This window comes from Caloenas nicobarica, chromosome 10 (genome assembly GCF_036013445.1).
Source record: "Caloenas nicobarica isolate bCalNic1 chromosome 10, bCalNic1.hap1, whole genome shotgun sequence".
NCBI lineage: Eukaryota > Metazoa > Chordata > Aves > Columbiformes > Columbidae > Caloenas > Caloenas nicobarica.
The window spans coordinates 16,413,868-16,441,431 of NC_088254.1; the positions used below are offsets into that span (position 1 = coordinate 16,413,868).

A 27,564-nucleotide genomic window follows, 5' to 3' on the forward strand; every position below is an offset into this window, starting at 1 on the left:
GACAATCGCAGAGAAAGAAAGGGCAAAAGTGAAAGACAAAGAAACAGATTCTGAACTGTAATTAGGATCTAACTCCCTATGGGGGTAAAGCACGGAAAAAAAACCTGTATGTTGGGGTAGCAAGGAAAAACAACCAAAATATTTACATTTCTATTCACATAACCGAAAAGGTATAAAGCATAAGAAAAAAAAAAAAAACAACTTCATCCTCAGGGGGTTTTCTCAGTGTTGCTTTGTTTACACACAGAGACCCAGGACTTTGCTTAGAGCATCTTCCATTAGCTCTACTGCAGAGAATTACAAATGAGGAATCAGGCCATTCACTGGAAAAGATGCTAATATCAGTCTCCTGTGGCTAAGAAGCTTCTGCAGCGTGGTGGTTCTGGCTGAAAGTTCATGCTGCAAATCCAAGTGGCACTGAGTGAACATCTGATAGCAATCCTGGAAAAAAACTGCCAAACTCTTGCTTTCATCAAAACCCCCAAAGATGAGAAAAACAGCACACACTATTTGACAATGTTTCTTTTCCGTCTTCTGTAAAGTGACACAAATGTTGAAAAGAATCTCATTTTCAGTACATTCCTTGTTACCAACAATCCTAACACAATTTATGGACTATAATTATAAACCAGAGAGTGAAACACACAGGAACTGAAGACAACAGCTGTTCTCAAATCCAGGGCTAACAATACAATGTTATCAGACTCAAAAAGCAATTACAGCCTACAGGACCTTTAAACCAAGAAAATGTGAAAATCAAAGACAAAGGCAGATAAAGGCAGCGCCTCAGTATGCAGCCTGAAATGCCAGCCCAACATTTGTGACTACAAACTATTGATAGTATCATAGAATCATTTCAGCTGGAAGAAACCCTCAGGATCAGAGTTCAACCATAACCTAACTCTAGCACTAAACTATGTCTCTAAGAAACTCATCCAAACGCCTTTTAAACACCTCCAGGGGTGGTGACTGCACCGCTTTCCTTGACAGCCTGTTCCAATGGTCTGCTCCATCAGGTTGTAAGATACTTAACTATTATTGAAGTGCAGTTAAAACATTCAAATATGATAAAGTGACACCTCTACATCAAGTTGGAAAGTAAGCAAGCTGTGTGGTTATCAAATGAAACTAGTGCTCCAAGGGAGGGAATAGCACAAGTGTTTCACACATCATCAAGGATTACTGCCTTATTTAACAAGACTTCTCTGCTTATAGGTAACAACAATAGTGACGGCTAGTAGCCTGGGCTATAGCTTTTGAAGACAAAGCAGAAGGTGCCACACAGCAAATCCTGCTCATCTTCTGAACCCAGTGCATGGGGGCTCAAACTTGAGTGTTCTCAAAGTTTAGAGAGAACTCAAAAGAGAGAACAGAAAGACTCCACAGATGTCACAACTGGAGTAAACATTAAGCTTTATGACATCTGAAGAGACGTCCTCCTGTCAGAGCTGCTTTGGATTTATTTAATTAAAAAAAAAAACCCCTATTTTGTCTGAAGCATACGCACTGAAAATAGAATACAATGCTAGTGTGCTACCCATCTTCATTGGGGTAAGAAAGCTAAAGGACCACACGGAGATGCACAGGGGCTGTAGAGATGCTTTACTTCACTCTGCTGACTGATTCTCATATGACTTCTTACACTAAATATGAAACTGGAATTTAGAATTTCTCCCTGCTTTGCTTGTTCATCTTTTCTCCCAGCTTGACTTTTCTTTTTCAGCCTCACCCTTAAGGATTTCTTACCTCTAGCTCTGCCATTCCAAACACTTCTTTTCTCTGTACTCAGCCAGGTCTCCCTCACTGTGACTTCAGCTGCAAGCGTTAGCAAAATTGGCTGCTTTGATTAGAAATGCGTGAGTGGAAGACAGATAATAGCCTGGTTCTCTACACCTGATCTCCCAGTGAGGGGTCACTGATGGGGTCAACAGCTGAAATAAGTGTCTCATCACATAAAGAGTTTGTGAAGGAAAAACTGTACTGCCAAATAAAGTGGAGCACAGCAGCGCTGGGAGTTGGAGGGGGCCGAGTTATCTATATATTTAGGTTGGTTTGTGTTTAGCAGATTTTGTTCTGGGCAGGAGCTTCCAGCTCAACAGCCACAGAACCTAAAGTCTTGTATTTAACTGCAGAACAGATGCACCTGAGAAACTTGCAACTCCATCCTCCCAGAAGTAGGATTGCTAGAGGGGACACAGAAGTTGTAGCCACTCTCCTACCAAGACTATTCTCTTCTCATCTCATATGCAATAAGGCTGCAGTAATAATCTGGAAGCAAGGGGATTTTTTTTTTTAAGCGAGTTCACTGATGGGCTCTGGTTAAATTATCTCCAGAATAACCCATTTGTTGATTGACACTTGTAACACGAAGACCATCCCAGATCATTTGACACTGGCCACTGGTGAATCATCAAGTTAAAGCCTTTACTTTAAATGCTACTGTTATGAATGAAATGTCAAGTAGTGACATTTGATATTCTACACCAATTACTACTGTGCATGTGGGCACATAAACATCACTTAAGCAGAGTCAGAATCAGGCTTTTAGGAGTTCAGGGATCAAAAGAGACAGACTACTTGCCCTGTCTAGGTTTAGAGACTACATAGCTATTGAAGGTCCATTAATCAAGTAGGGGAAAAAAACAGCCATTACAGCTAATAAGAAGAAAAAAAAAAGAGATGGACTATAGGAGGCTGAAATGGGAATGTGCCTATGCTGTGCCACACGTCCCTTGCTCTTCCTGAACAGCCACTGGTGCGTGTGTCATTCTGAAATGAATGAAAAAATAAAGAGGTACTGTTGGGTTAAAAGCAACAGAAAGAGAAGAATTCCAACATCAAAAGGCAACAAACTTTCCAGCAGTGGAAGGCACAGAGCTGTGGAAGTCTGCCCCATTACTTCTTAACTTGAATAGTCAAGAATAGTAGAAGGTGTCCTACAGAGGATATTCCTGTAACAAGTGTGTTGAGAGTAAAAGCCCTGTTCCTTCCCTCAGAAGTGTTTTCTATCCTTCACATTTAAAACAGCAACTGTACCACCCTGCTACCATGTTTACCTATCTCTCCCCATGCCTCTCATGTATACAGGAAAGTAGAGATCATGACTTTTGCTCCATTGCATTTTGGACTCAAACTACCAGAGATGAAAGGAAGAGGGAAAGTCTGGGAGGTATTAGGGGACAGAACCATGCACTCAATCCAAAACATGATGCTAAATGGGCTCTCTTTAGAGAAAGCTTAGCTGTTCATCACTGACAACTTGGTGGAGTTTTGAGACCTTTTGCTTGAAAGACTTTTGAGACAATTTCTATTGAAAGTAAGGTTCATTCTTGACCAAGACTTAAAAGCGGGCTACCTTGGATGTTTAAACAAAAATTGATATTAAAATTCTGAACTCAGGGGTTATTAGCACCCATGTGAACATGCACTTTCCAGCTTTCTTATTTTCTCATTTGAACACACCATCGGCTGTACCTACAGCATTCCCCAGCTGTCTGTATAGCTACTTCTCTTTTTAGCAAGAGCGTGTTCAGAGGAAGCCAGCATGATGGATAACAGAAGTCCTTTGACATACTGTGTCATTTATCACCTAACAGCCTCAATCCTGCTAAGAGGGCCTTCTCCATATGTCACTGTCAGCTCCGATGCCACCCCAATGCATCAAAAAGAAAAGTTTGAATATGAAGAACTGTAATTCCTAAGTCACAGCCCATTACAGCTTTCCAGACGTGAAGAACCATTCTGTCTATCTGCCAGCTTGTTTGTTTAATTTTCACCCTGTCTCACGTGAGAAATTAAGTCTTCAGCGTAGAAGAAAACCAGAAAAAAAATATTAGAGGTGTAGCAGAGAGAAGGAAGATAAAAATCACTAATTCCATCAGGAATCCAGTGTGACATTTTGAAGTGGAAAGAGAAAAGGCAGCCTATGAGTACTAGAGAATTACTGAGGGTCCCATCTCCTTCCCAGTTTGGGAAAGTGGCTCTAATGGGTTGATGTGAAACTAGGAAGCTTAAAGCAATGCAGATAAGCTCCTGAACTCGGCTGCCTAATGGAAACATATCTCATCTTTTCAACCCCTTTAAGAGTACAAAATGGACCTAAGGCTTCCAGGAAAGCCTCTTGAGATTATCCAGCAGGTCCGGCTTTGTGCTACCTAAAGTAATCAGAAATCACTCCCTAAAGCAAAATTTCAGCAGGTCAGTTCCCAGACGACCCCTGAAAACACAAACAAGAGGAGGCTGGAGCCACCACTTGGGTCTCAGCTCTGCTCTGTTATAGCAACACAAATCCACGAGACTCTGGGCTGTTGAGCTTTAGCACAGATGGCAATCAAACCATGATCCATCCAGGCCCCTTTGCCATTAGCCTGCAGGAATGTAGCCTGACCAAAGTGCTGGCTCAAATTAATTGATTATAACATGTCTGGGACTGCCTGAGTACAGACAGAAGCTGCCTGAAGCACTCACACCTCTTTCTCTGCTTACTATATCCCAAGTTACATTCCTCCCTCCAGTACGAAATAGTCAAGGCCATAACTCTCCATCCACACTTCAAGTCTCCAAAACATTCACACAACAGGGTGAGACCCTGTTTCTCAGCCTGCTCTTGCAAACCTCACCCTGCCCCACTCAGAGCCCAGTCCCTGCAGAGCATACCCAGCACCACCTGGGCACCCAGGACTCTCCAGATGAGTCCAGAACAGGTTCTTTTTAGTCCATGTGTCCTTGAAGCACCCACGACTGAGCATCGCTCCCACATCTAACCAGGCAAATTGTCATACCATCCATCCTGTGAGTGTGTGAATCACCATTAAGAAAGTCAAAGTTATAACCTTTTTCATGTTCTTTTAGCAATTTACAAAGCTTTCCACCCTCATTCTTGGCCCAAACTTAATGTGAACCATTTCATAGACACATTTTGTAGCCGTTAGTCTTTCCTAGATTAGACAAACTTCCATATTACTTCAAACAATTCACAGACTCCTCCAGTGTGAATGGTGTTAAATTTCAGGAATTAAGATGCCCTTTTGTACCATGCTGAGTGATTAAAAAAAATATGGTCCACTACTTCATTAGGTCATTGCCATGCAGTTAGTGTATATTTCCATTTCATAAAAAATATAATTTTCTTTCAAAAGACTAACAAGCAAGTTACAGCTTGAAAATTAATCAATAAACCTTTATTATGCTAAATCTTAATAGCATTATTAATCTGAAGGAACTAAAAAAAATTAATTTCCTCCTCAAAGGTTTACTAACAAAACTGCATACTTCTATGGCATTCACAATGTTACTGTCCTTTCTTGATGTCTACTCTTTCTTAAAGAAGAATCACAAAGGCGTATTAAACACAATCTTCTTTACGAGTGTTATTCCATCAGGTGGGTCCTTATGAGTCAGCTGACTCAGAGGCTCCTGATTTTGGTGCAAATTTCAGTGTACTCAAGGTCTTCAAGCAGCACCTTAACGTCAGCCCCAACAGTCCTCCAGTTCCAAGTCACGTTGGACCTCTTCATCCTCTCTGCTAAGTATTTGCAGCAGATGCTCTTTGTACAGATATTAAAGATGTGACACAATAAGAGCCTGGTGGGCCTCCAGGAAGGCTATGGGCCAAACCACTAAGAAGCCCTTCAAAGGCCTCCATACCCCTAATAAACACTTCTCTCCCTGAAGTTGCCAGGTTGGAGCTCTGAATCAACAATTTCCCTTCTGCTTTCCTTTGTACTTCAGAGTTTGGCATAAAGATAGACTTGTTTATGTGTATGAAGCGAAAGTAAGACACAAAAGAACAATAATTCAGCTGAGGGCAAGCCTTGGTCATTATTTGGACCACTAGGCAACGGGGCTGAATTACGGCTTGCCATGACAGGACCTTAAATAACTGTTAGCTGGAAATATTAGCTTACATTACAGAAACAATTACAAGAGTTCGCCATTTGGAAAAGGAAAACATGCTGCTGAAGAACTACCGTTCAGCCACCACAGTTCACATTCCTCAGATTAGAACAGAAATTTCAAGGGGGAAAAAAAGATAAATCAATCCAAGCTTATGTCCAAGTAAGGCAATGTGTTTTCAGGATAGCATGCAACAAAACATATGCATATTTCTGTGCCTAATTTGCACAGATCCATTCCTGCAGGATGAACATAATAATCGAAAATGAGAGCACAAACTGCCACTTAAATGCCTAAACCCCAACTTGAGTAATTGTGCATGCAAATGCATATGTATTTTTCAAGCACAACTGCATCCTTTCAATCCTGACAATCTGGATCAAAATGGTTTCTATTACCATGATTGTATATGCATCTACACACATAGAATACTGTATCATTTGTAGTGCAGAGTTTCTGGCAAACGTTAAAGCAAACTCCTTATTTAGGCTCACATTAGGTTTAAGCAAGGATCAGCAATGACAAAATCATACATGCACCACATCTAGTTTGTAGAGAATTAGTACTTGCAGATTTAGCTCTTTAGGGACCAACCATCCCATTTGAGACTGTGCAAGTAAAATTAGTTTCAGAGCTGCCACGTGTGTTTCACAAAGTTTAATAAAATGCATAGAAAAAGAAAAAGAAAAGAAAAAAAGGAAAAAAACAATACACAACACCACACAAAACAGAAGGGGTTTGATTGCACCTAAGTGATGTCTTTTCAAGTCACACTGTTGTTTGCAGCATCAGCTGCAGAACTACTTGCTACAACTTCTGCCCGATGGCTTAAAACCAGCAGGTCCCAGCATTCAGAGGCAACGGGTTCTGAGGTTACAATAGAGCTACTTTGCACCAGTCCAAAGTTTGGAACAGTGAGCAACTCCTGAAAGTAAAGCAGGTAGTTTGTTATGGCACTTCGACACCCTTTGGGACAAAAGATACAACAAGTTGCTGTCGTCAGTACACACAATCAGAACCAATACATACTAGTCAAAAAAGTGTGAGATATGAGCACTGGCAAAGCCAGTTTATTATAAATAACAGCCCTGAGCTGGGCTTTTGTTTTGGTAAGATAGTGTTTAATGGAAAGATATACTTGATCCAGATTATTTCTGCTGTTTACAGCAATAGATGTTTTTCGTAATATTTTCCTTTATATTTACATTCCCAGATGAGTGTTACAATTCTGAAAGCTCAAAGCCATTTATATGGACACTATTTGATTCTGAACAGACTCAGTGGTGGATGGGATTACATACCATTCAAATCTGTCTAAAGATAGATAAAGAAATTGCACAGTTCAAGGGTGCCCTCACCTGCATGTCAGGGAAAGAGACAGAAATTACTGTGACTTAAAACACTTCGCTCTTCTCCACTTGAAAACTGGCACATGCAAAAGACCACATAACACATTCCCCAAACATGAACTTATTCCGAAGAAAACTTTATGTAACATGCATTTTCTGGAGGGGGGAAAACTATTATTCTCCCACTGCCTTCACTCTAGGGATTTCCATGCTTAACCTTAAAGCGTATTTATAGCAGGACACTAGACAAGTAAATCAACAAAAGGTTTGGCTATTCCCTGCAGATGGTACAACCCACAAAGCATCAGGTGCCTTTCCAGACATCTCAGCCAAGCCCCAGAGACGTTACTTTTGCCACATAAAAACATTCAAATAAAATATAGCTTAGTCTCAACCTCCCATAGCTCCTTCTACTTTGCTTTTAGACCTCGTGTTACTGCTCTGTTATCACAGGTATAATCCAGAGCTGCTTTGCCCAACATTATATCCATCTAAGCAGAGAATTCACTGCTAGCTCAAATGCGGTACTAGAGATTTCTACGATATCGACCAAGATCTATTAGAGACTTGGATGAGAGACTGCTAATTTTTTTCACATCACTGGAGCAAGGATTTAAAACCATGATAGTGCTCTGTAGAAGTGACTGATTAGTGCAATAAACTACATTGCTACATAAGCCTGGTTCCCTGCTTCTTCTCATTTCTAAATGGTATTAAAATAGTTTATGAGTGTTCAGCTGCTCTGCATTTTACATCCTCTCATGTGCCATAACCGTTACAGAGAAGACAAAAATCATCGCTTTTTTAATCTTGGCTTTTTGTTTTTATGTTAATGACCTTTTGTTAGCTAACAGACAATGAACACAGGAAGCGTTCCTCAAGAAGTAGGTTTTCATTAGTGTTACTGCTGATAGAAAGACACCACTAACCAGGAGCTAGAACTGGGAACGGAATTTCTGCTTTAGGCAGTGTCCAGTGGGAGCAAGTGCCCCCTGGGACAACTGGTACTTCCTTCTCCTTCAAAAGCTGAGCTTATGAACACATTGGGAGAAAAATGTGAGAGAAACACAGGGGACAGAGAAGGAAACTCTACTACTACTAGAGATGCTTTCATATAGCAGCTCTTCTCCAACTACTATAATAATTATGCCTTAAGTCTTTGTAATTTGTGGCAGACAAATTAAAGGAATTCAAAAGGTGAAATTAAAATCCAGACTATACTGTTCACTGCCAGTTCTTCTCTATGTTCTGCTTCCCTGGACATGGAAGAGTCCTACAGCATATAATGAAACATATAACCAATTTATACAAGGACACATCTACTTGTGAAATTCAACAAGCCAATTCTAAAAGGCCATGGAAAGTAGTTCAGCTTGATACAGTTCTGAACACAGCATAATTTCTATAGAATTTTATAGCATAAATCACCACTCTTCCCATGCAGTGAAATATCATTGCAGTTACCTGAGAGTCCCTATCAGGATCACAGTATCACTGAGCTGGGGTGCGTTCAAATACAAACCACGTCTTCAAAAGATCTTCAGATTTTCTGCTTCATCAAGACTCAGAGCTGCTTTGTTGCATTAAAACTCTGCTAATTTTTTTTCCTGACTTCCAGCAGTGCTGCCTGTTCAGTTGCAGAGAGGTTTTGATTTCTGATTCTGTCATTCCAACATTGATTCAATTTTCCAGTTTTACTTTTCTTGATGCTTCCGTGGGACATTCAGCTGGGTTTATAAATTAGGGTGGCAAGTTGCCGAAATCACTGAAGCAATATTTGCCCACTTAATTACCCCAATTACATGTGCAATCATATGAACCATGTGTGCAGGCGGACAATTCAAGCTCGGCTGGCCCTCTGAAGGTGTGTTTTTGCACAAGCAATTTTGAAAACATAAGCTTTCAAATAAGGCTTATTTTTGTGGATAAGCCTCTTAGTCCCATTTCTACAAACACCATTTCCAACTGCTAGTCCATTTCTCCAACCCAAGGCTATTATATATCTCCCCTCCTATCACAGTACTTCGCCAGCTTTTATTGTTACATTTGAATAACAGATTCCAAAGAAAGGAGAAGGGAAAGTGAGAGAGAAATAGAGAAATAAATAAAAATATTAAAGAACAACGACTTCAGCCAAAACACAGAGCTAATCCAACGCAGAAATTTTTTAAAGCAAACTCATGGAAAAGCAGCTTTACACTTAAATAACTGAGCTCCAGATTTTCTTATTCATAGGCTTTAAAAAATAATTTCTGTGCATATTTCACAAAAAATGATGTTTTAGTACTTAAAAGGGACTGAATGGTCATATAAAACGTGAAATGTCACTTGGAACTCCAGGGATGTCCAGTTTTCAGGGCAAAAGAAATACTGCCTGATTTATTACACAGTGTAATATGCGAAGATATATTACAAGAGACAATAACCTTCATTCCCAGGCAATTTCAGCTTTCCAGGTAGTGTAGATATTGCAGTAAGGTATTGGACATTCTTCACTGCATCTATAAAAGTGAAGTTTTTACAGTTTCGTTTTGTGGACTTCTCTTTGCCCATCCAATGAATAACAACTCCAGCTCTGAATCTGTAGCTTCCAATAAGCACTAGACTTGGAGAAGCAGATGTGATCTTGAGATGGGTGACCAAAACAGACCCTTTACTCATGTCATTACCTCATCTTCAAAATATTAAACTTTGATATCAGTATTTGATGTCTACCACAATCAGGTAAGAAGTAAAATCCAAGTTCAACAGTAATTATAGTATTTCTCAGGGGAGGTTTACCAATGCAGCCAGCTGGGTCAAGGTTTGCAAGATATGTCCTGCAAATTCCAAGAAGGTATAGAGAGATCCCTGATTTTTAATACAATTCTCCAATTCCTGCACTGATGAAACTGAGGTATCCTTCACAAAGCTTCATCAGGTGGTTGTAGAAGTCATTGCAGCAGAACACTTTCCCTGTCCCAGGATGTAATACTGAAGAAGAGCTGTAACAACAAAGCTCATATCTCCACGAAGTGCATCATGCGGCCAGCGCTGAGAAGGACCAGGCTGCATGAAAACCAACACCCCAACATCCTTTTCACTCTCACCAACCCCAGCACACAGGCTGTCCCACTAATGCATCAGTTCCTAACAAGGGACCAGCTGTTCCTCACCTGTCTCTATATAGAGCCTAGCACAGGTACAATTGTTATGGGAATAACACACCAAAGGGGACTCAAATAAGCATAATAACAAACAAAAGGGATAATGATACACAATCAAGCTAACAAGAATAATAATATAATTAAATCATCTCATCAACTTTACTGAAAGCCAGCTTCGTACACCAGTCTCCTGGCTCCTGAAAATGTCTTCAAAGGAGTGCACACATTGGATTATGAACTCCCATCGTCAGTCAGGAAAATAGACATGAATGCAGAACAAAATTATTCCTTTCTGAGCCTGTGGAACATCATGTTCATATCTAATATTCATGTGAACTTGAAAATACAAGGTAGAACCTATCTAAAATGAAATAATTTCCATGGCTGAAAGCTAAAGCATTTAATAGTCCAAGACTCTAATATCACTGAGCCCACCCACGCCAAGTGATTTTTTTGTAGTGAAATTCCCAGGTGACCATGCATCGCCAATATAAATTGGGTATGAAAGAGCCAATGGAGATGCACTCAACTCTGGGGGTACTTTTACTGTTTCAGAGTTTTACAAAGCCTGCACACACTTTTGCAACTGGAAGACTAATGAAACAAGGGACAATACATTAAATCCTTCCAGTTCTTAATATGGTCATTAACTAATTAATTTTCAGGACCATTTAGAAGACAGACAATCCTGTAATCTCCATTCTACTGGCAAGAAGTAATATGGTACTTCCATAAGAAACCTGCAAGCAAGAGAATGAGGTTCCAGACTTTACAGTTTAACAACCCCTAGACCCTGCCCGCACCAGACTTTCTGCTGCTGGGTCTATTTTGTTCTCTACCAAGGCACATGGACAGCATGCAGTTCTCTGGGCAATTTGTCAACAACTAGCAGTTTTGTTGGTCTGTTATTACTCTGGACACTGGGACAAGCAGTTATAATGCAACAGATTGTGTGGACTCTCTAGCCCAGACTCCTGGAAGTGTATGGAATATGCTGGAAGATAAAAGGAATGACAGCAAAGCACCCAAAATTTCAGCTATTCAGCTTCTGGGAAACAAAAGCACCAAGCAATAAAGTCAGACACTGGCATTAGGCTGGTGCCAAGTCCCATAGACAGTGATATCACACAGGCTCCTGTTTCAGAGACTCAGCCACACAATAAATTAGGTGAGGGTGTTAGAACAACAGCTGGCTGCTAATTAGTCACAGCCCCCCTCAGCAGGGTATCAACAAAGTGGCAGAGAACATCTCAAGTAAATTAAATTTTAAAAAATCCTACTGCAATCACTCCCTCGACAGATCCTTCCCTCATCTCCCCTCTCGGCTTTTTATTTATTGTAATTACTTTAGTAATAAGATTTGTTTCCTTGTTATTATATATATTACCATGCAGGGCAACAACAACAACAACAAATAATAGCTGGGAAGAGTTATGTAGCTTATTTATCTCCTCGGCTGTTATTGGGCCACTGGGTGGAGAGAGTGATGAGGAGGTGGGGGCCCAGGGAAAGCAGTAAATAGAAGAGAAAGCATATTCCTCTGGAGCAGAGACGTATGGGGACATATTTACGAAGGAGGAAACACTGACAATGAGTGAATAGAGCTAATAACTCAGGGGGCGCAGCAGCTCTGGCTGATAAAGGAAGGAATAAACAATATTGCATAGAAAGCGCTGTCAGAAGGGAGAGTCCTGGGGCGCAGCTACCTACAGAGGGATGTTTATCACAGAAGGGGAGCCAAGGATGGGCTGTCACATCAGCACAGGGCAAAGAGCCTTGGCTGAAATTGGGGCATTCCCACAGCACAGAGAGGTGCAGGGCCAGCCCCCACTTCTGGCTCCACCAAGGAACAGCTCGCAGAGATGAGAGGTGAAGAACACTGCAGCTCATGTTCTAGCTCATGCTGTGCACACACTGGCCACATTTGCTACCCTAAGCTCCCAAATCCATCACTGGCCTCTTAGTGGAGGGCAACAGAAGCAACACCAGAGGCTCCAAAACAGCAAATAACTGAGGAAACTTCTACTCCGCTTGGGGAAAGTGAGCCACATTCCAAGCCAGTACAGACGCTCCAAGAACTGGCATTTTCATCTCCTCTGAGGTCTTGAGGAAAGTATCAGTGCACACAAACATCTCATCTTACAATGTGCAACTCTGAGCACAGCCATTGTGAATAAGGCTTGAATTTTTACAAAATGCTCTTTTATCCAAATATACCTTGGCTTCCACATACCACTACCCAACCAATTTTGGCATGGTGGTGCTGATTTAGACGCAGGACCTCTGAAGACAACATGGGGGACAGACTCGTACAGTGTCTACCAAAGAACGACTACACACTAATCCTGTAGCATGTCTCTCCTAGAGCCAAACTGCCCCACTGCGTTAACGGCAGGGTTCAAAACACCCCTTTCCCAGCCTTCCCACAACTCTGCACTATCCTTAGAGAAACACGCACATCACAAATTACCTAGTCTGGAGAGACCCTTTGGAGTTATGCAAGGCTAGATTCTGAGAATTAAACTCCTCTTCAATGCTCGGACCACTGAGAAGCAATAAAGAGAAGGAGGGGAGGAAGGAGGGATGTCTGCAGTTGTACAGTTTTGTATGACATCACGTCAAGATTTAATCCTTGAGGATGCAATTCTGGATCATAAACCAACTCCTTAGAATGGCCATTGGCTTTTTTTCCTGTCTCTGATCAGTTTTGCCTCTTATTGTCTGGAGAACACAATGTCTCAATGCAAGAGATAAGCATTAAAATAGGAGAGAAAAAAAGCCACATATGCAAGTAGTGGATTTTGGGTATAAAGACATGTTCTGCTGCTCCTCTTAAGAGTGGCCTTCAAAAAACCAAGGACCAGGTTTCAAAGAATAAGTGGGCAGACACTCATTTTTCCCTTTGTAACTTTTGAGAGTGTGCAGAGGAAACGTGTTCTACAAGTTATTTTATTGAACATTTCTATCTCTCCGTTTCAGTAATTGTCAAATAAGTAAAGCTTTTCTCTGCTGGATTTGAGAAGGTGACGAACAAAATCCCGTAAGTAAAACAGAATGGAACAAACAGCCTAAATAAAGTGGGAGTGGATATCTAAAGAGACAATAAACCCAGCACTTCACCTGCTTTAACTCTGAGCTCAGAAAAGCTTTACTCAGCCTGTGTTGTGGGAGGACAGGCGCAGGAGGGAACAGGACATTTTTAAACCAGATAAAGAATAGGCCATGGCTATAACCCAACAAACAAATCAGGATTCCCTTTTCTTAACTGCTACTATGGTTACCCCATGGCTTTGAGGAAATCATGCAGCTTATAAAAAATTCATCTTCATTTACAAAAAAAAGAGACTCACAAGCTTCCATCTCCACCAATTGGTTCAAGTCATTTGTAAAATGCATGAAGTTCTTTTCAATGAAAATCTTCTTTGATTCAATAGAAGGAAGAGGAGAGTGAGAAAAGAGCAGACAGAAGAAAGGCAAGAGGAAACATCAAAAGGAAGAGGACAAAGATGGCAACATCGGAGTGAGACATGAACTCAGAGAACCGCAATATGGGCCAGTTAGAGATTTGCGAGCTGGAAGAGAATTTCTGAATACACAAAGTACATAGACGCTCCATGAGCAGTCTGCACGTGAAGTATTTTTTAAAACAAAATCACTTCCCCAGGAGCTTCAACTTCTTGCTTGATCAATGATCTTGCAAGGCCAATCATTTTTAATTTAATACTTCTGGAAGCTGGGGGGAAAAACCCCTCAAACAGGCAGAGCTGGCAGGCATTGAGTGTTAGCATTTGGCATCACTTATTACTGCTGTTTATGGTGATATAAATTAGGTTATACAGATATAATTAATATCCATAAATTTAGGTATGATAAATAGCAATATTTATCTAGAACTGCAGTGTCTGAAGAAGTCAAGCCAAAACCAGAAAACATTGACTACCATGTTGTGACTGCGAGCACACGTGTGGGAGCGCCAGGCGTGTGTGTGCAGGTGGCTCACAGGTCTGAGCAGATGTTGGGGAACAGCTGGATGAGCAGGCTGCTGGCAGAAGGATGCACAGCAGGTGCAGACAGACAGTGTATGAGCACATCACAAGTTCGCATGGAGCTGCACAGGCACACGTGAGCACACTCACAACTTGATGCTCAAATGCGTGATAAAGTGGAACAGCATGGACAGCAAAGAGCGTTCTGTTTCTTCATAAAAGCCCCTTTTTGTGCTTCTGTAATTAGGCTTTTTACAAGTTTCCTTACTGAAACCTGCTTTCCAGACTTTACACAACCGTGACTACAATTATTCTAGTTTTAGGGTACAAAGATTTCGCTTGAACAAATCAGTGGTTTTTTTTAAACCAACCTAAGAAAGTTTCACCAAAGGCTACTCTGCGCCACTTCTCATAAATCTAGAGTTTCCTGCGAATAACGTTTTCAACATTCTACAAGTTAAAAACAAGCTTACAAGTTAAAACAGTAGTAGATCTATATTGAAGGAAAATGCTCCCAATATGCATACTTCAGGCTTCCTTTCAAACTGCTCAAAGGTTATGGTATGTCATCACCTCATTCTCTAAGGAAGAAAACTCAGCCAAAAGGAGGGGGAAATGACCAAGGTCACACAGTCCATCGGTAGCAGAGACAGGAACAAAGCATAGGTCTCTTGCTCACCCACTGTATTTTATATCACTATCCTCATGAAAGTGATACTTTTCTTCATGGACTTTCCAACACTTAAAGATTAAGTCCTTTTAAAGCTTTCCTATTTTACTACGATTTAGTTTAAAGAGAGGCTGGAGGTATGGGTCAAGGTAGTGAAACCACAAGACCAAACAACACTTGTTACTTCGGATTCTCACAGAACAACTTGTGCAAAATAAAATCATGCTGCAAGGACACTTTCTGTTAAGTATATGGCTGTCTCTTCAGACTAACTTGCACTACTGGTCCTGGAGATTAATATTTTTTTCCTTGTAATTTATATCGAAATAAAAAAAAAATTAAAACAAACAATCATATCTGGTCAGGCCACAGGTCCATATGAGGTAGCACCCTGTTGCCAGCAGTAGTCAAAAGCCAGTGTCTGGTAGAAAGCACAAGATGAACTTTATGAAAAGCAGTGGTTTTTATTTAATTTAAAATATATAACCAGCTGAATGTTATTTGACAAACCCTACACCCAAGTGCTGTTCAGGACTGAGCAAAACACTCAGCAACACAATTGCTCACCAATTAACTCTGAATTGAACAAAGTCAAATTAACATCAGTGACAGAACTGCAGGTCTCTCCATTGCTGACAGACAGGAACAGATTCTCAGAGCACCAACTGAAGTGAAAGAGAAGGCATAAAGCTGTTTCCCAGCTCAGCCACACACAGCTGGAGCATCACCACATTCCTGCAGTCCTGCCTGCATTAGAAGAACATTCTCTGCATGTAACTTTCAGATGATATTAACCAAAGCAAATAACAAGGCCCTGATTGTCTTGTTGCTGCATGAGGCTCCCAAAGTGTGATTGTGTGGTACCTTGCTGGGACCAGCACCATTCTGCTGAGCTGCACCTGGTGCAGGGATACAGCTGGGGACGGGGCACAGCTGGGCTCCTGCAAGAAATCCTCTGTACCCACGTACTGTGATGGGCAGGGAAGTGTTATGCGCACCCAAGCATACAGGGCTGGGGAAGAGGGAGAGTAAGGAGATTCAAAGAACTGCCAACAAAAAAGAATGCAACTCTTTCTTAAAGAGAGATACTGAGATACCAAAATGAAAGCAGAGGCATTGAAACAGAACAAATCCTTGTTTCACAATAAGAGACAAGATCACTGGTTATCACATGTAGGTATTCCCAGTGTCCAGCATAAAGCCAAGATATTTTTTGGCCTGGATAGTGAATTTGATGCATTCAGTATTTCCAGTCCTCAGAGGGGGAAGGTATGAGAACACAGAAACTTGAATAAAACTAGCAAAGAACTGCAGGTTGGGATGTTGGCAGAGGGAACACCAGGCACTCTATTGGTCTGTTATGGGATGCCTGGTGGGACTTCCACAAAAGCGATTGTGAATCCCAGGACAAACAAGCCACTTCATGAAATGGGTTGTAAAATGAGTTTTTGAGACGTAAAAAATATTTAGCAAGTATCATCTCATAAACACTATGGTCAGTGATGGCTTATAGACCAGCTTCCTTGGAAAACAGTTTACCTCTTAACATTGACTTGAAAGATAACAGAGTTTACTAAAGCATTTAAACCTGGACAAGGTGGAACCTAAAGCTGCCAAATAAATCTGCATGAGCACATATAGACATTAAGGGCCTGAAAGATATTTGCCTTTTTCAACGTGCATGGTTATGTCCAGCAGACCACTAGTAAACCTTCAGTGTAGGAGGACCCAAGTCTCCTAAACAAGCACGTGGAAGAAACAAGAAGAATATCTGTGCCACAGGAGGCTTCACAAAATCAAAGTATTTCAACTAAAGCACAAAGGAATGGTTCTCTCTCTTCCTCAGACCTCACAATCACTAACAGAGCCACGACTAAGTTCCTGTTTCCCTGTTCCTATCCCACATGCAAGACTTACCCTACTCTGACTCATCACCACATTTAACTACAGTTTAAGCTCATCTGGACCAGGGTAGGCAAAACACCTTCCCGTGTGACACGAGCTCAGGCAGTTCACTTCATCCAGGTGTCACCAAGAGCCACATCCTCCCTCCTGAGGGCCCCTTCTCTGCTATACTCACTCCTGACAGATGGATAAAAAAGGTCAGACATTCCCTCCAGTTCTCCATCTGCTGGAAACTTTAATTAAGTGCAGTGAAAGGAAAAAAAAAAAAAAAAAACCACACACCACCACACAAACAAAAAACAGGGGAAAAAAGATGCAACCTTTCTTTTTGCTTCTGCTGCCTGGAAGGATCAAGGAAGCATTTGGTGCCAGCAGAGGCTTCAGATACTCTGGGGCAGTATCCAGCTACTCTTAACAGCCCCAGACTACTAAGATGCTCAGGTCCTGGGGAGTTTAGCAGGATAAAAGCTGTGACTGTTCACAGTTACAGACTAGAGACTGTCAGAAAACCCCAAGCTGCTCTCTGCCAAACACCTCATCCCAAACTGAAATGAATTAGTTTAGAACCAAGCTCAACTTGGTTGCTGTTCAGGACTGTTTTTCTGCAACACTCGGTCTGTACAGCCTGACCTAAAAGCAGACAGGAGAACGTAGCTTAAAAAGAGTTCTTCCTCTACATTTTGCTGTGTGTTTCAGTGCCTAAGTTGATCTTTCATCTTCAAGATATGTCTCATGTTCCCCTGCAACAAGCCAGGGGACACAGTTGTTCCCAAAACCTGCAAGACCTTATCACCAGATCAAAACATACAAATTGCCAGCTAACGGTGGAGTGTGATCATCATGTCCTGCCCCTCCAGAGACAGGACTGACAGTTATTAACTTACAGCCACTCCACAAACACCCAATGAAGTGAACAAACTCCACTGTCTGCAGAAACACTGGAGATTTTTTCCAGCAAAGCGCAAGAGCACCACATTCCTGCAGTCCTGCCCGCATTAGAGGAACATTCTTTGCATGTAACTTCCAGATGATATTAACCAAAGCAAATAACAAGGCCCTGATTGTCTTGTTGCTGCATGAGGCTCCCAAAGCGTGATTGTGTGGTACCTTGCTGGGACCAGCACCATTCTGCTGAGCTGCACCTGGTGCAGGGATGCAGCTGGGGACAGGACACAGCTGGGTGCACTCTTCAAGCCTTCAAATAGGATTCCTCTTTCATTGACTGCATAGCAATATCTATTTCATGTTAACATATTAGCAGCAGAGTTGTACTGTTTCCACTCATGTACAGGGAGATGGAAGGCAAGTTGGTCTGGGTGGGCAAGGATGGTATAATGCAAAGAAAGCAAAAAGAAATCCATATTTTCCAAGCTCGGATTCAGTGTTTCTTAGGAAACATGGGAGGAAAGATTGAATAGGAGGCAGGAGAAGGAGGGAGCTTCACTATATGGAAATATTTCCACAAAAATGTGAACATTTAATAGATCCTTACTTGTCTTCCCCCTCACCAGGCTATACAAAGCATTAATTAAAGCCAGTTATTCCCAAGCTTATCTGTCTTGCAGGTGAATTCTTCCCTGCTGCTTTAGCAGAACAGACAGACCTCCATTTATCAAGACAGATTCTTTTTCTCTGGCACCACTGATACTCCATCCAGACAACTCAGAGATCTTATGGCCCCATACAGTACAGAATCACATGCTTCTGACAAATGCAAGACAGCACAGTGGACTATATCTCAGATTCACATTTTCCATACAGGATTGATAACATAATAAAATACAATGCAAAGGGAATTCTCCTGACCCAAAACATTAAAGATGAGACCTGCTATTGCACAGGGTAAAGCCTGCAGACAAACCCAGCAAAACACCAGAATAAGTACGTATCACAACTCACTTGCCATTGATGACTCCATCGGGATTAAGCATGGGGATAATCTTGAAAATGAAACATTTCCGCAGGAGATCAGCAATGGGATCACTGCTCACAAGGAACTCCAGGGTCCCCTTCATTACCCAACTGGCGTTGCTTTCACCAGGGTGAACACGGGCCATCAGAAACACATAAGGACGATTGCCTGTAAAACAAAGCAAAAAAGCCCCCAAAACTTAGACAGGACTTCTCTTTGAACAATACCTTTACAAGTGAGTTTTATTCCTTTTTAACTGAGATGACAACCCAAGTTACATTTTAGGGAACATATATCCCTAAATAGTCCAGAAATTTCCCAAAGGTGCTATTTGCCAAATGATCCCATGTTTGGTCCTCAGAACCAGCATGTTAGTTTACTTTCATCCCTATCCCTTTTTCTTGTTTATTCTATTATACCTTATAGATATTTACATGTACCATTAGAAGGAATTTTGCATGTGCGGATTACAGCCTCTCAAAACAGCACCAGCATGCTGTCTGGCAATTCTTGAAAGTTTGACCCTATCAAACTTCGCTACAGTTTACAAGAAAGCTAGAAATTATTTAATTTTATAAGAGCTTGCTCAACTTTCAGCATTTCATCATTAACAGCTGAGAACGTTCCAAGTTTCTAAGCAGATCTGGCCACCCATAAGGGCTCCAAGAACATGCAAATTGTCTGATCTCTGGCAGTAACTGTGTTTAGGGTCAGAATCAAAACTGATCAATTTAAACTGGTATACGTGAATATGTTACCTAGATAAGCTGCAGAGGTAGAGTACCCAAAACTAACCATCATTTTATATCCATCCAACAAAAGGTACAAACAATAATGCATATACTAAGGTAGGCTGTTAATTTGGTGGAAAGACAGTTTTCAGTTTTATATAGAGGCACACTCAGATACACAAAGCTGATTTTTGAGACATTGCAACTAGAAGAGTTCAGCTGTTTCTAGCAATAGAAATGGCACGAGAGACATAAGCTGTGGGATTTTGGGGTGGGGGAGAAGATTTGGAGCATGGCTTTTTTTTTGTTTGTTTAAAAAAAAGTCTTACTAAACAGCTCATTGATAAACTCTATTGAAGCTGTTTCAAAGCAGATTTGCATCTTAACAGAGAAAATTCCCTTGTTATCAGATATGTTATTTGCTGTTCCTGTGAAAAAGCACCCACATTTGGTCTAGATATAAGTCTCCAAAAACTCTCAGTATACATATGCTTAGAAAAGACCAAGTTTGACAGCAGATTCATTGAAGAGCCCATCTGTGCTGAGCACAATCCATGGATGGGCCAAGAAAACAGAAGAAGGCAGAAGGAGACACCTGCCAGGTACAGAAAATAAAGGGAAAGGACAGCGCAATTATCTGTCTTAAAATGATCCTCCTGTGAGCATTCACGATCTCAAGGCATTGTCACAAGTCAACCTGACAGATTTGCCTTAGTGGAAACCATTACCTGTCAGAGCATCACAACCATGCCAAGAGAGGTTTGTCCTGCTCTACCAGGCAATGTCAGAGCTCAGGCCCTGTTCCCTGACACAAATTGAGAGACTCCAAATGACAGGCTTGGGAGTGGTAACAGGACAGAAAATAAACCAAATGCATCAGCTGAGTGCCCTTGTAAACAAATGATGAATCAGCAAGTTATACGCCTTCGTCCTTAGCTCCCAAAGCTGTCCTTCAGCTTCCAAATGCTCTACAAATCATTAATGAATTAATGTGAAACAGGGAGGTAGAACACCACACTGAAAAATATAGATGTTATTAAAGAGGTGTTTCACTATTTGTCTGACAAAGCAAAGACTGTTGGAGCTGAAAATACAAATTAAATTTCTCATTTCACAGTCAAACCAGGAATAAGCACCAATTTTTCTCCTTAACTGTATCTTTTGTACAGTTCTGCTCAATATGTACATTACAATTTAGTTACATCTTTCAGGGATGTACTCAGATTTGGAAAAATCCCCCCTCCACATCTGTGCACATCCATGCCTTATGCTGCAGCTGTTGGTGGGCATGAGAACCGCATTCTCAGCTCAAAGAGCTCACGCACAACAATCACATTCTGGGCCAGTAAAGCTACTGGAACTCTGTTTCTTAACAGCCATATGTTAGTCTTTTATAATTCTTACACCTTATCTCATTGTGAGGTTGGTACATTTTAATCAATGTGTATATACAAGTGCCTAGGGCACTTATGGACTGCAAAAGATTCCCTTAGCTCCTGGAGGACTACTGGCCACTGATTTTATTTTTTTTTCCCCCAAAATTGGAGTACACAGTTTCTATTTTGCTCCAGCTAGTTGTGTATTAGTCTACCTTAGCAATGCTTTAAAATACCAACAAGCAAAAAACAGCTTTCACAAAGACATCAACTGCATTTTGCCATTTCCAAACATTTTCTTCTTTCTCCCATCACCATGATTTAGTGCTGTTTTGCAGGCTCATTGCCGAGCTAAACTTACGGGACCGTGCTGTTGTAGCTGTGAATGAGGCTCTTGAGGACTCCTAATGGACAACAGCTGTAAATAGCACAAAGCAAAATAAAACGTGTTCTCTTTTGCAATTGATGAACACAGCTTTAACAACTCTTATCTCTTCTGTATTTTGGGAGCACAGCATCTTGAAAGGTTCTTTCCTCAGTTAAAATAAGAAAAAAGAAACCAAGCAAGAGCTTTCTCGTCTCAGAAGCCCAGAAAGATTTGCTATAATTCTGCTAATTGCAAATAGCATGGGACTGGCAGAGACCCGAGTTCTGTTCTTCCTCTCGAGGCTGATCAAAGTCAAGTTTGTCTTATTTAGATTCAATGTCAGAAAAGCTTTTGGAGTTTCCAGACCTTAAAACCCAGGAAACGGGAGGGGAGGAGACCAGACAGAGATCATCTACACTGTTTCCCTGTGGGTGATAATGGAAGGGCCCACAGTTTGTGGGTCCAGCCAAGGAAATCTCTCTGCTCCAGTTAAAGCTTCCTTTAAACACTCCCCCCTCCTGACAAGCACATCCGCAGCTCTGACATCCCATCCACAAGAGAGTTGTAACGAAGGTATGTACCAGCAAAGAGACCTCAGAGCTTGCTAACTGCCTGTTCCCTTCATGAAAGCCATCACAGACAAATCCTATATCCAAAGGCAGTGCTCTCCCCGACGGCACCTGAAATGAAGACTAATGAAGCAGCAAATAGAGCGAAGAGCTGATGACACAGCCATAAAACCTGCTACTCTTGAAACACCTGGGAAACAGAGATTTAACTCTGTGGCAAGCAGGAGTCACTCAATCCTATGCTTTACAACATATCCAGTCACTTATTTGCCTTGAAATTATTCTGATAACTGTGATAGATGTTAGAGCTCACTCACAGCCACACTCAGCATTCCAACTGACAGGCATCAATCAAGACTTATGCACTTCAGTGCTACCCAGCATAGCTTACTGGTTTATATTGGTGCTCGGCTGCCATTCCTCTGTGCTATCTCAGAGTAGCTTGTGACAACCTCTTGTGCCATGCTAAACCTGTCTTCAGTTCAGACAACTACAAGCTTCCAGGCCCAGGACTGAGCTTGAATCTTCAAAATCCTCAGTCCAACACTTTGGCAAAATCCCCCTCAAGTTCTTGGGAAGCTGCCAGAAAGCCCAGGTTAGCAATTTATCTCTGCAAAGCCCACATGACACATAACCTTCTCTGCGAATGTAAATAATAAAAAGAGAAAGCAGAGGAACCTTTTCACGCTACATAAAGCCTTGTCCAACAGATCACGTCTCGTTACACTGTGTTACATTTCAGTATGTCCAGAATATAACGTCGCACCAGCAATATCCGAGGTGAGAGATTAAAGCATCACAGATTCTTCTTGCAAAACTTTGAGCAAAAACTCTGTGAGTAATAATTCTACTAATGTATCACCTACTTCCCATCTCCTTTTCTCTTGATTCATTTTGACTGTGGATATATGCATGAAATTCAAGCTTTGTTCTTCCAGTACTGCTAACTTGCCGCTTAATCTCCTGACTGTTGTAAGGGTCCTCTACTAGTCATGTCACCACAAAGGTTCGCTAAGAGGTGACTTTGATGTCACTAATTGTGACATCAGTCGGGGAAAGCAGCATGAAAGAAATGAACAAAACCCCATTAACACAGCAGCGTCCCTCATCAAGAGGAGCACAGAATGGAAATGAAATGCAGATCCATATGCCCTGACCTGGGCTGATGTTCTAAATTACTTCAAGCTGAGATTTGAGCCATGTCATTTGTAAAGGGACAGGGCATTGAAACACAGGGCTAGGATTTTGTAGGGAATAAAAGGGACTTACATACGCAGGATGTGAGAAATTCAACCTAGATCCAGGTCTTGACTGGAATTTTTCTGGCTGTGCTCCTGCATACGTCTCTTCCATTTACCCCAGTCCCAGGGCCATTAGGACTTCAATTTTTTTTTTTCCCCCCCCGATGCCAAAATACAGCATGACTTTATCATGACCATTACACAAATAAAGGTGAAGTTTACTCCAGAATATAGTAGACAGAAACCAAGAAAGTTAATCTCTCCCTTCGAAGTTAATTTGCTATGGCCACTACAGGGTACTCTGTGAGTCAAACAATGGGTAAACAGGAGGACCACCATATAGCTCTTCCATGCATGTCACAGCTGCCGCCTGTCCCGGACACATCTGATATGCGCAAGGCTGCACAGTTACACAAAGGCAGAGAGAAGACAGGATATGGTGTGATGTCCAATGAATATATTAAAGTATGTTTAGAAAAAGCATCAAATACTGAGATCACAGAAAACATGAGACCAATCTGAGGCAGAATCTGCATCAGTCACTTCCCTCATAAAAATTTTCCTCTAGATGTCAATCTTTCAGTTGCCTTAAGATATAATAATTCTTTCCTCCCCTCATCTACCCCCACCTCAACATTGCTGTCTCCTTGCTGACCCCGCTTTTGGCTAAACGCTCCAAAAGCAGACACATTTTAAGAGAGAGGCAAAATACACAGTTGGGCAGGACCGGCTGTTGTTTTCTAGAATTATCAATGAGCTATTCCTTTCTTAAATAGGTCTGTGTTATATGTATTATTACTGTTACCTATGGCGAAGAAGTGAACATTACAGATTGCCTCAGCTGCCTTTTCTCTACCTTCATAGCTTGGTTGGGGAGCTTCAGGCTCCAAGTTGCTTGGCAACCTCCTTTTGTGCATGTGTTTTATGGATTCATTCACCTCTGAATCAGAGATGATCAGGGAGCTGAATATGGATGGCTACAGAGCGTTCAGCCTTGGTGTATCTTGACATCCTACCACTGCTGGTTTTTAACTCCAAAAAATTCATAAGCAACTTGTCAAGTCTGTTTTGGGGCAGAGTCAAAAATACCAAGCTCTTGAAGGCAGCCGGAACCATTACCGTTATTTAGTGTGACCTGTATGACTGAAGCCAAAAAGAAACCTACATGAACCAACTCCTGTTCAAATCAAAGTGTACCTCTTGCAGAAGACTGAGGAAGAACCAAATCTTATTTTTGGAACTTGTACCCAATGGAAAACCTACTATAACCCTTTGCAAATTGTTTCTGTTTATAACTAACATCCCCATCTCAAGCAAGTGCTCCTGAATTAATCTAGCTGGAATTTCCAAGCACTGCATTACAATCCAGTTTTGAATATACCAACTCAGCATTCACTGGCATATCCCATCTCACTCTGCACACCCTCTGAACTGCTCAGGTAACATCGAGCTTCAAAATTGAAACCATGCAGCTGTTACAGTGCAGCTGCCTTATTAGCCTGATGACAATCAAGCTACCTCACATTTACCTCTTCCTGGAGCTCTGCCACTGAGGAGTTGCTGCACCTGGGTGCACGTCCCACAGCTCTGCTACTGTCCTGCACTGCCATCAGGACAGGCACAACCTGTGGCAGCCTGTTCCCACCAGAGCTTTGTCTGTGAAGCTGCATCAGCAGTGGCAGGTGCAGGGTTTGGAGAGGACATGTCCTTCAGCCGGGTGGATAACACTGATCCTTGGTGGAGCAAAGTTACAGAGCTACACCTCCCTGTGTGCACTGCCATGTCACACCATGTGTGCCCATCTTGCTCGCTAGTGCTCCCCAGGGTTTATTTCATAGCACGGGAGCAGCTTGGCCACCATTGCTCCTGGCTGCACTCAGGTCTCCTCAGCTGCTGTTGATCAGGCTGCCAGAGGGTCTCTCTGCTCCCCTGAGGTTGTCCCGGTTCAGAAAACACCCCTGTGCACCACACCGGAACACGTGATTGTGCCATCACAAGAGCTGCTCGCCTCGGTGACCGAGGGCTGGTGTCGGCTACACCGCATTTAAGTCTCCCGCCATCACTCCTGGCCCTGCCCAGGTCTCATCAGCCACTGACTCATGAATTTTAGGCTCCTGGCAGGTCTTGCTGCTCCCCTCAACCAGATTCCAAGGGAATAAAATCAAGATGGGAGACAGCTGGTTAAGAAATACTGCCAAGAAGGATCAGAGAATTATAGCAGATGAGTTAGTGATGCGATGCAGTCCCAAAACCGGCAGCTCTCCTGGGATGTAGTAACAGCCAATGTCACGGCTAAGATGAGGAACATTGTTACTTTCACTAGCTGGAGTGCTGTGCCATTGCTGGCCACCACGGTTTAAAAATGAATTTGATGAAAACTAGAATAGAGATCATTAAGAAAGATGAAAGGTTCAGATGTCATAACTTACAAAGAAAAATTGGAGAAAATGGCTTTTAAACTCAGAAAGGAAAGATGAACAGAGAGCAAGGAAATAACCTTTAAGTTACAAAAGGCTGCTATAAAAAGAGACAGCAATCAGTTGTTCTCACCATCCACTGGGACTAGGCTACATAAAAAGAAATGCAAGTTACTGTCTATCAGCTAAGCCAATCTGTAGTGACTTGACCGTCTTCACTGCTGTGCCTGCCTATTTATGCTACCAAACCTTCTACTAGGTCCTTATTCATGAATTCCTGCATCAAGCCACTACAGTGCCCAGAACAGTGTCAGTACGAGGCCTGTAGCCACACAGGTCATTCTATCTACCACTTTAGAAATTTGGTCCAAGACTCCCCTCTAGTCCTCTGGAATTACCTCTGTGTTCTGACAGCTGCTGGAATCACTTTTCCAGTCCACAGGGCATCTCAGCCATCTCCTTTGAGCTCTATGAGGCAAGGTGTCTGCTTACTACTTAATGTTAACGAATTTAAAATATGTTAAGCATTAGCCACTAACTGGCAACTAATCAGAATGATTTCATCATCATCATCATATTTTGACATCTTTTGGGCTTCTCACATACAGACCAGAAACATTTATGGAAAGTTCTGTCTTGCCTCCTCTGTTAGTAACAGTCCTACCATTTTAAGATTGGAGTAATATAATTACTGGGATTCCTTTCATTACTAATTATCTTCCAAAGTCCCTCTATTACCCTTAAGTCTATTGGTTCTCAGCTTCTGCGTGTGTCACAGGGGTGATAAGCAAACACTAAGATCAGCTCCAAGAGTCCTCCCAACAGATTATCCAGCTGATGTAGGGAGCTCCAGATTACCTGTCAAAGGCAGGCAAGGATCTATCATCCCCTGCTTCTATAACACACACATTACAACCTTAATTTGTTCTACGGCAGCAAGCAATTTCAGATCCTCAAGTATTTTGTACTGCCATGGCCTGACCATCAATCCATATGTTTTTCAGCCAACATGGGAAAAATTTAGATTACCTTGCAGAGATGCAATGCTTCCAAGACACGGCAAGTAGAAAAAAAATATGCATTTTCAAGTTAGGTACATATGTGACTCTAACCTTTTGGGTTTTTTCATACGGAAATAACACCACTGGCCTGAGAGAAGTACCAAGTCAGTGAATGCTCAGAAGACTGGAAGACGTTGGAGCAGAGATCCATCAAAACAATCCCATACAGTGTTCTCATTCAGTATGATCAGAGAACTGGCAGCATTGCCCTAAATTGTTCCATGCCTAAAAGAAGGTGCAGGCAGGAGATAAGTGCAGCAGAGATGGGCAGTATAACTGCTGTGCAGGCAGAGTGCAGAGGTCCACAGAGCTATGAAATCCATGGGCTCTTTTCTGAGAGAAGGATTTCATCTGAAATGAAACCAGGCAGGAGGAGCAGACTAAAAAGCTTCCATTGTCATAAAAATATCTCCCTGGGTAATCCACAGTGATGGAAAAAGGAAACTCTGATAATTTATGTGACAGTTTAATGGGATTTTGGTGACATATGATACTTTAGAAAGAATTTACCCAAATAGAACAGGCAGGACTTTAATAAGACTTCAGCTCCAAAACAGCAATATTTTTACCCCTTACTTTTACACTTCATTCTATATATCCACTACTCACAGCACATCTTTCTCATTTCCAAAGCACCTTTCAACACTGTAAGAGCAACAACTCTGCACTTTCTAGCTACATCCCTAGCCAGAGAGACCTCTGAGTATCTGATCCCTAAAGGGATCAAGCTGACCCTGCACCTAGAGGGCAGAGCACCACCGAGCTGTGAATTTGGAGGCATGAGCTGGCCCCCGGCCACGTCCCCAGCTCTGTGAACAGCATTAATAGCCTCTCTGCAGAAACGAAGGGCAGCAGATGGACAGTCTGCAGCAGGAGTTGCTTGCAGAGGGGACGCCCCCAGAGCACACTCCAGGAGTAAGTGGTTTTCACTCTGTGAGT

The 27,564-nt window shown here is 41.9% G+C and overlaps 1 protein-coding gene across 11 annotated transcripts in view; it reads right to left on the reverse strand.

Moving 5' to 3' along the window:
- The window catches only part of AGBL1 (AGBL carboxypeptidase 1), a 443,743-nt gene that overhangs the window by 315,343 nt on the left and 100,836 nt on the right, over positions 1 to 27,564 (reverse strand). For all 11 annotated transcript variants that reach the window (XR_010606737.1, XR_010606736.1, XR_010606738.1 and 8 more), the window contains exon 18: positions 18,851 to 19,031. Coding sequence is in view for 6 of the 11 variants with exons in the window: in XM_065641707.1 (XP_065497779.1) it covers positions 18,851 to 19,031 (181 nt within the window). In the remaining 5 variants the exon portion in view is untranslated. The remainder of the gene's footprint in view (positions 1 to 18,850; positions 19,032 to 27,564) is intronic.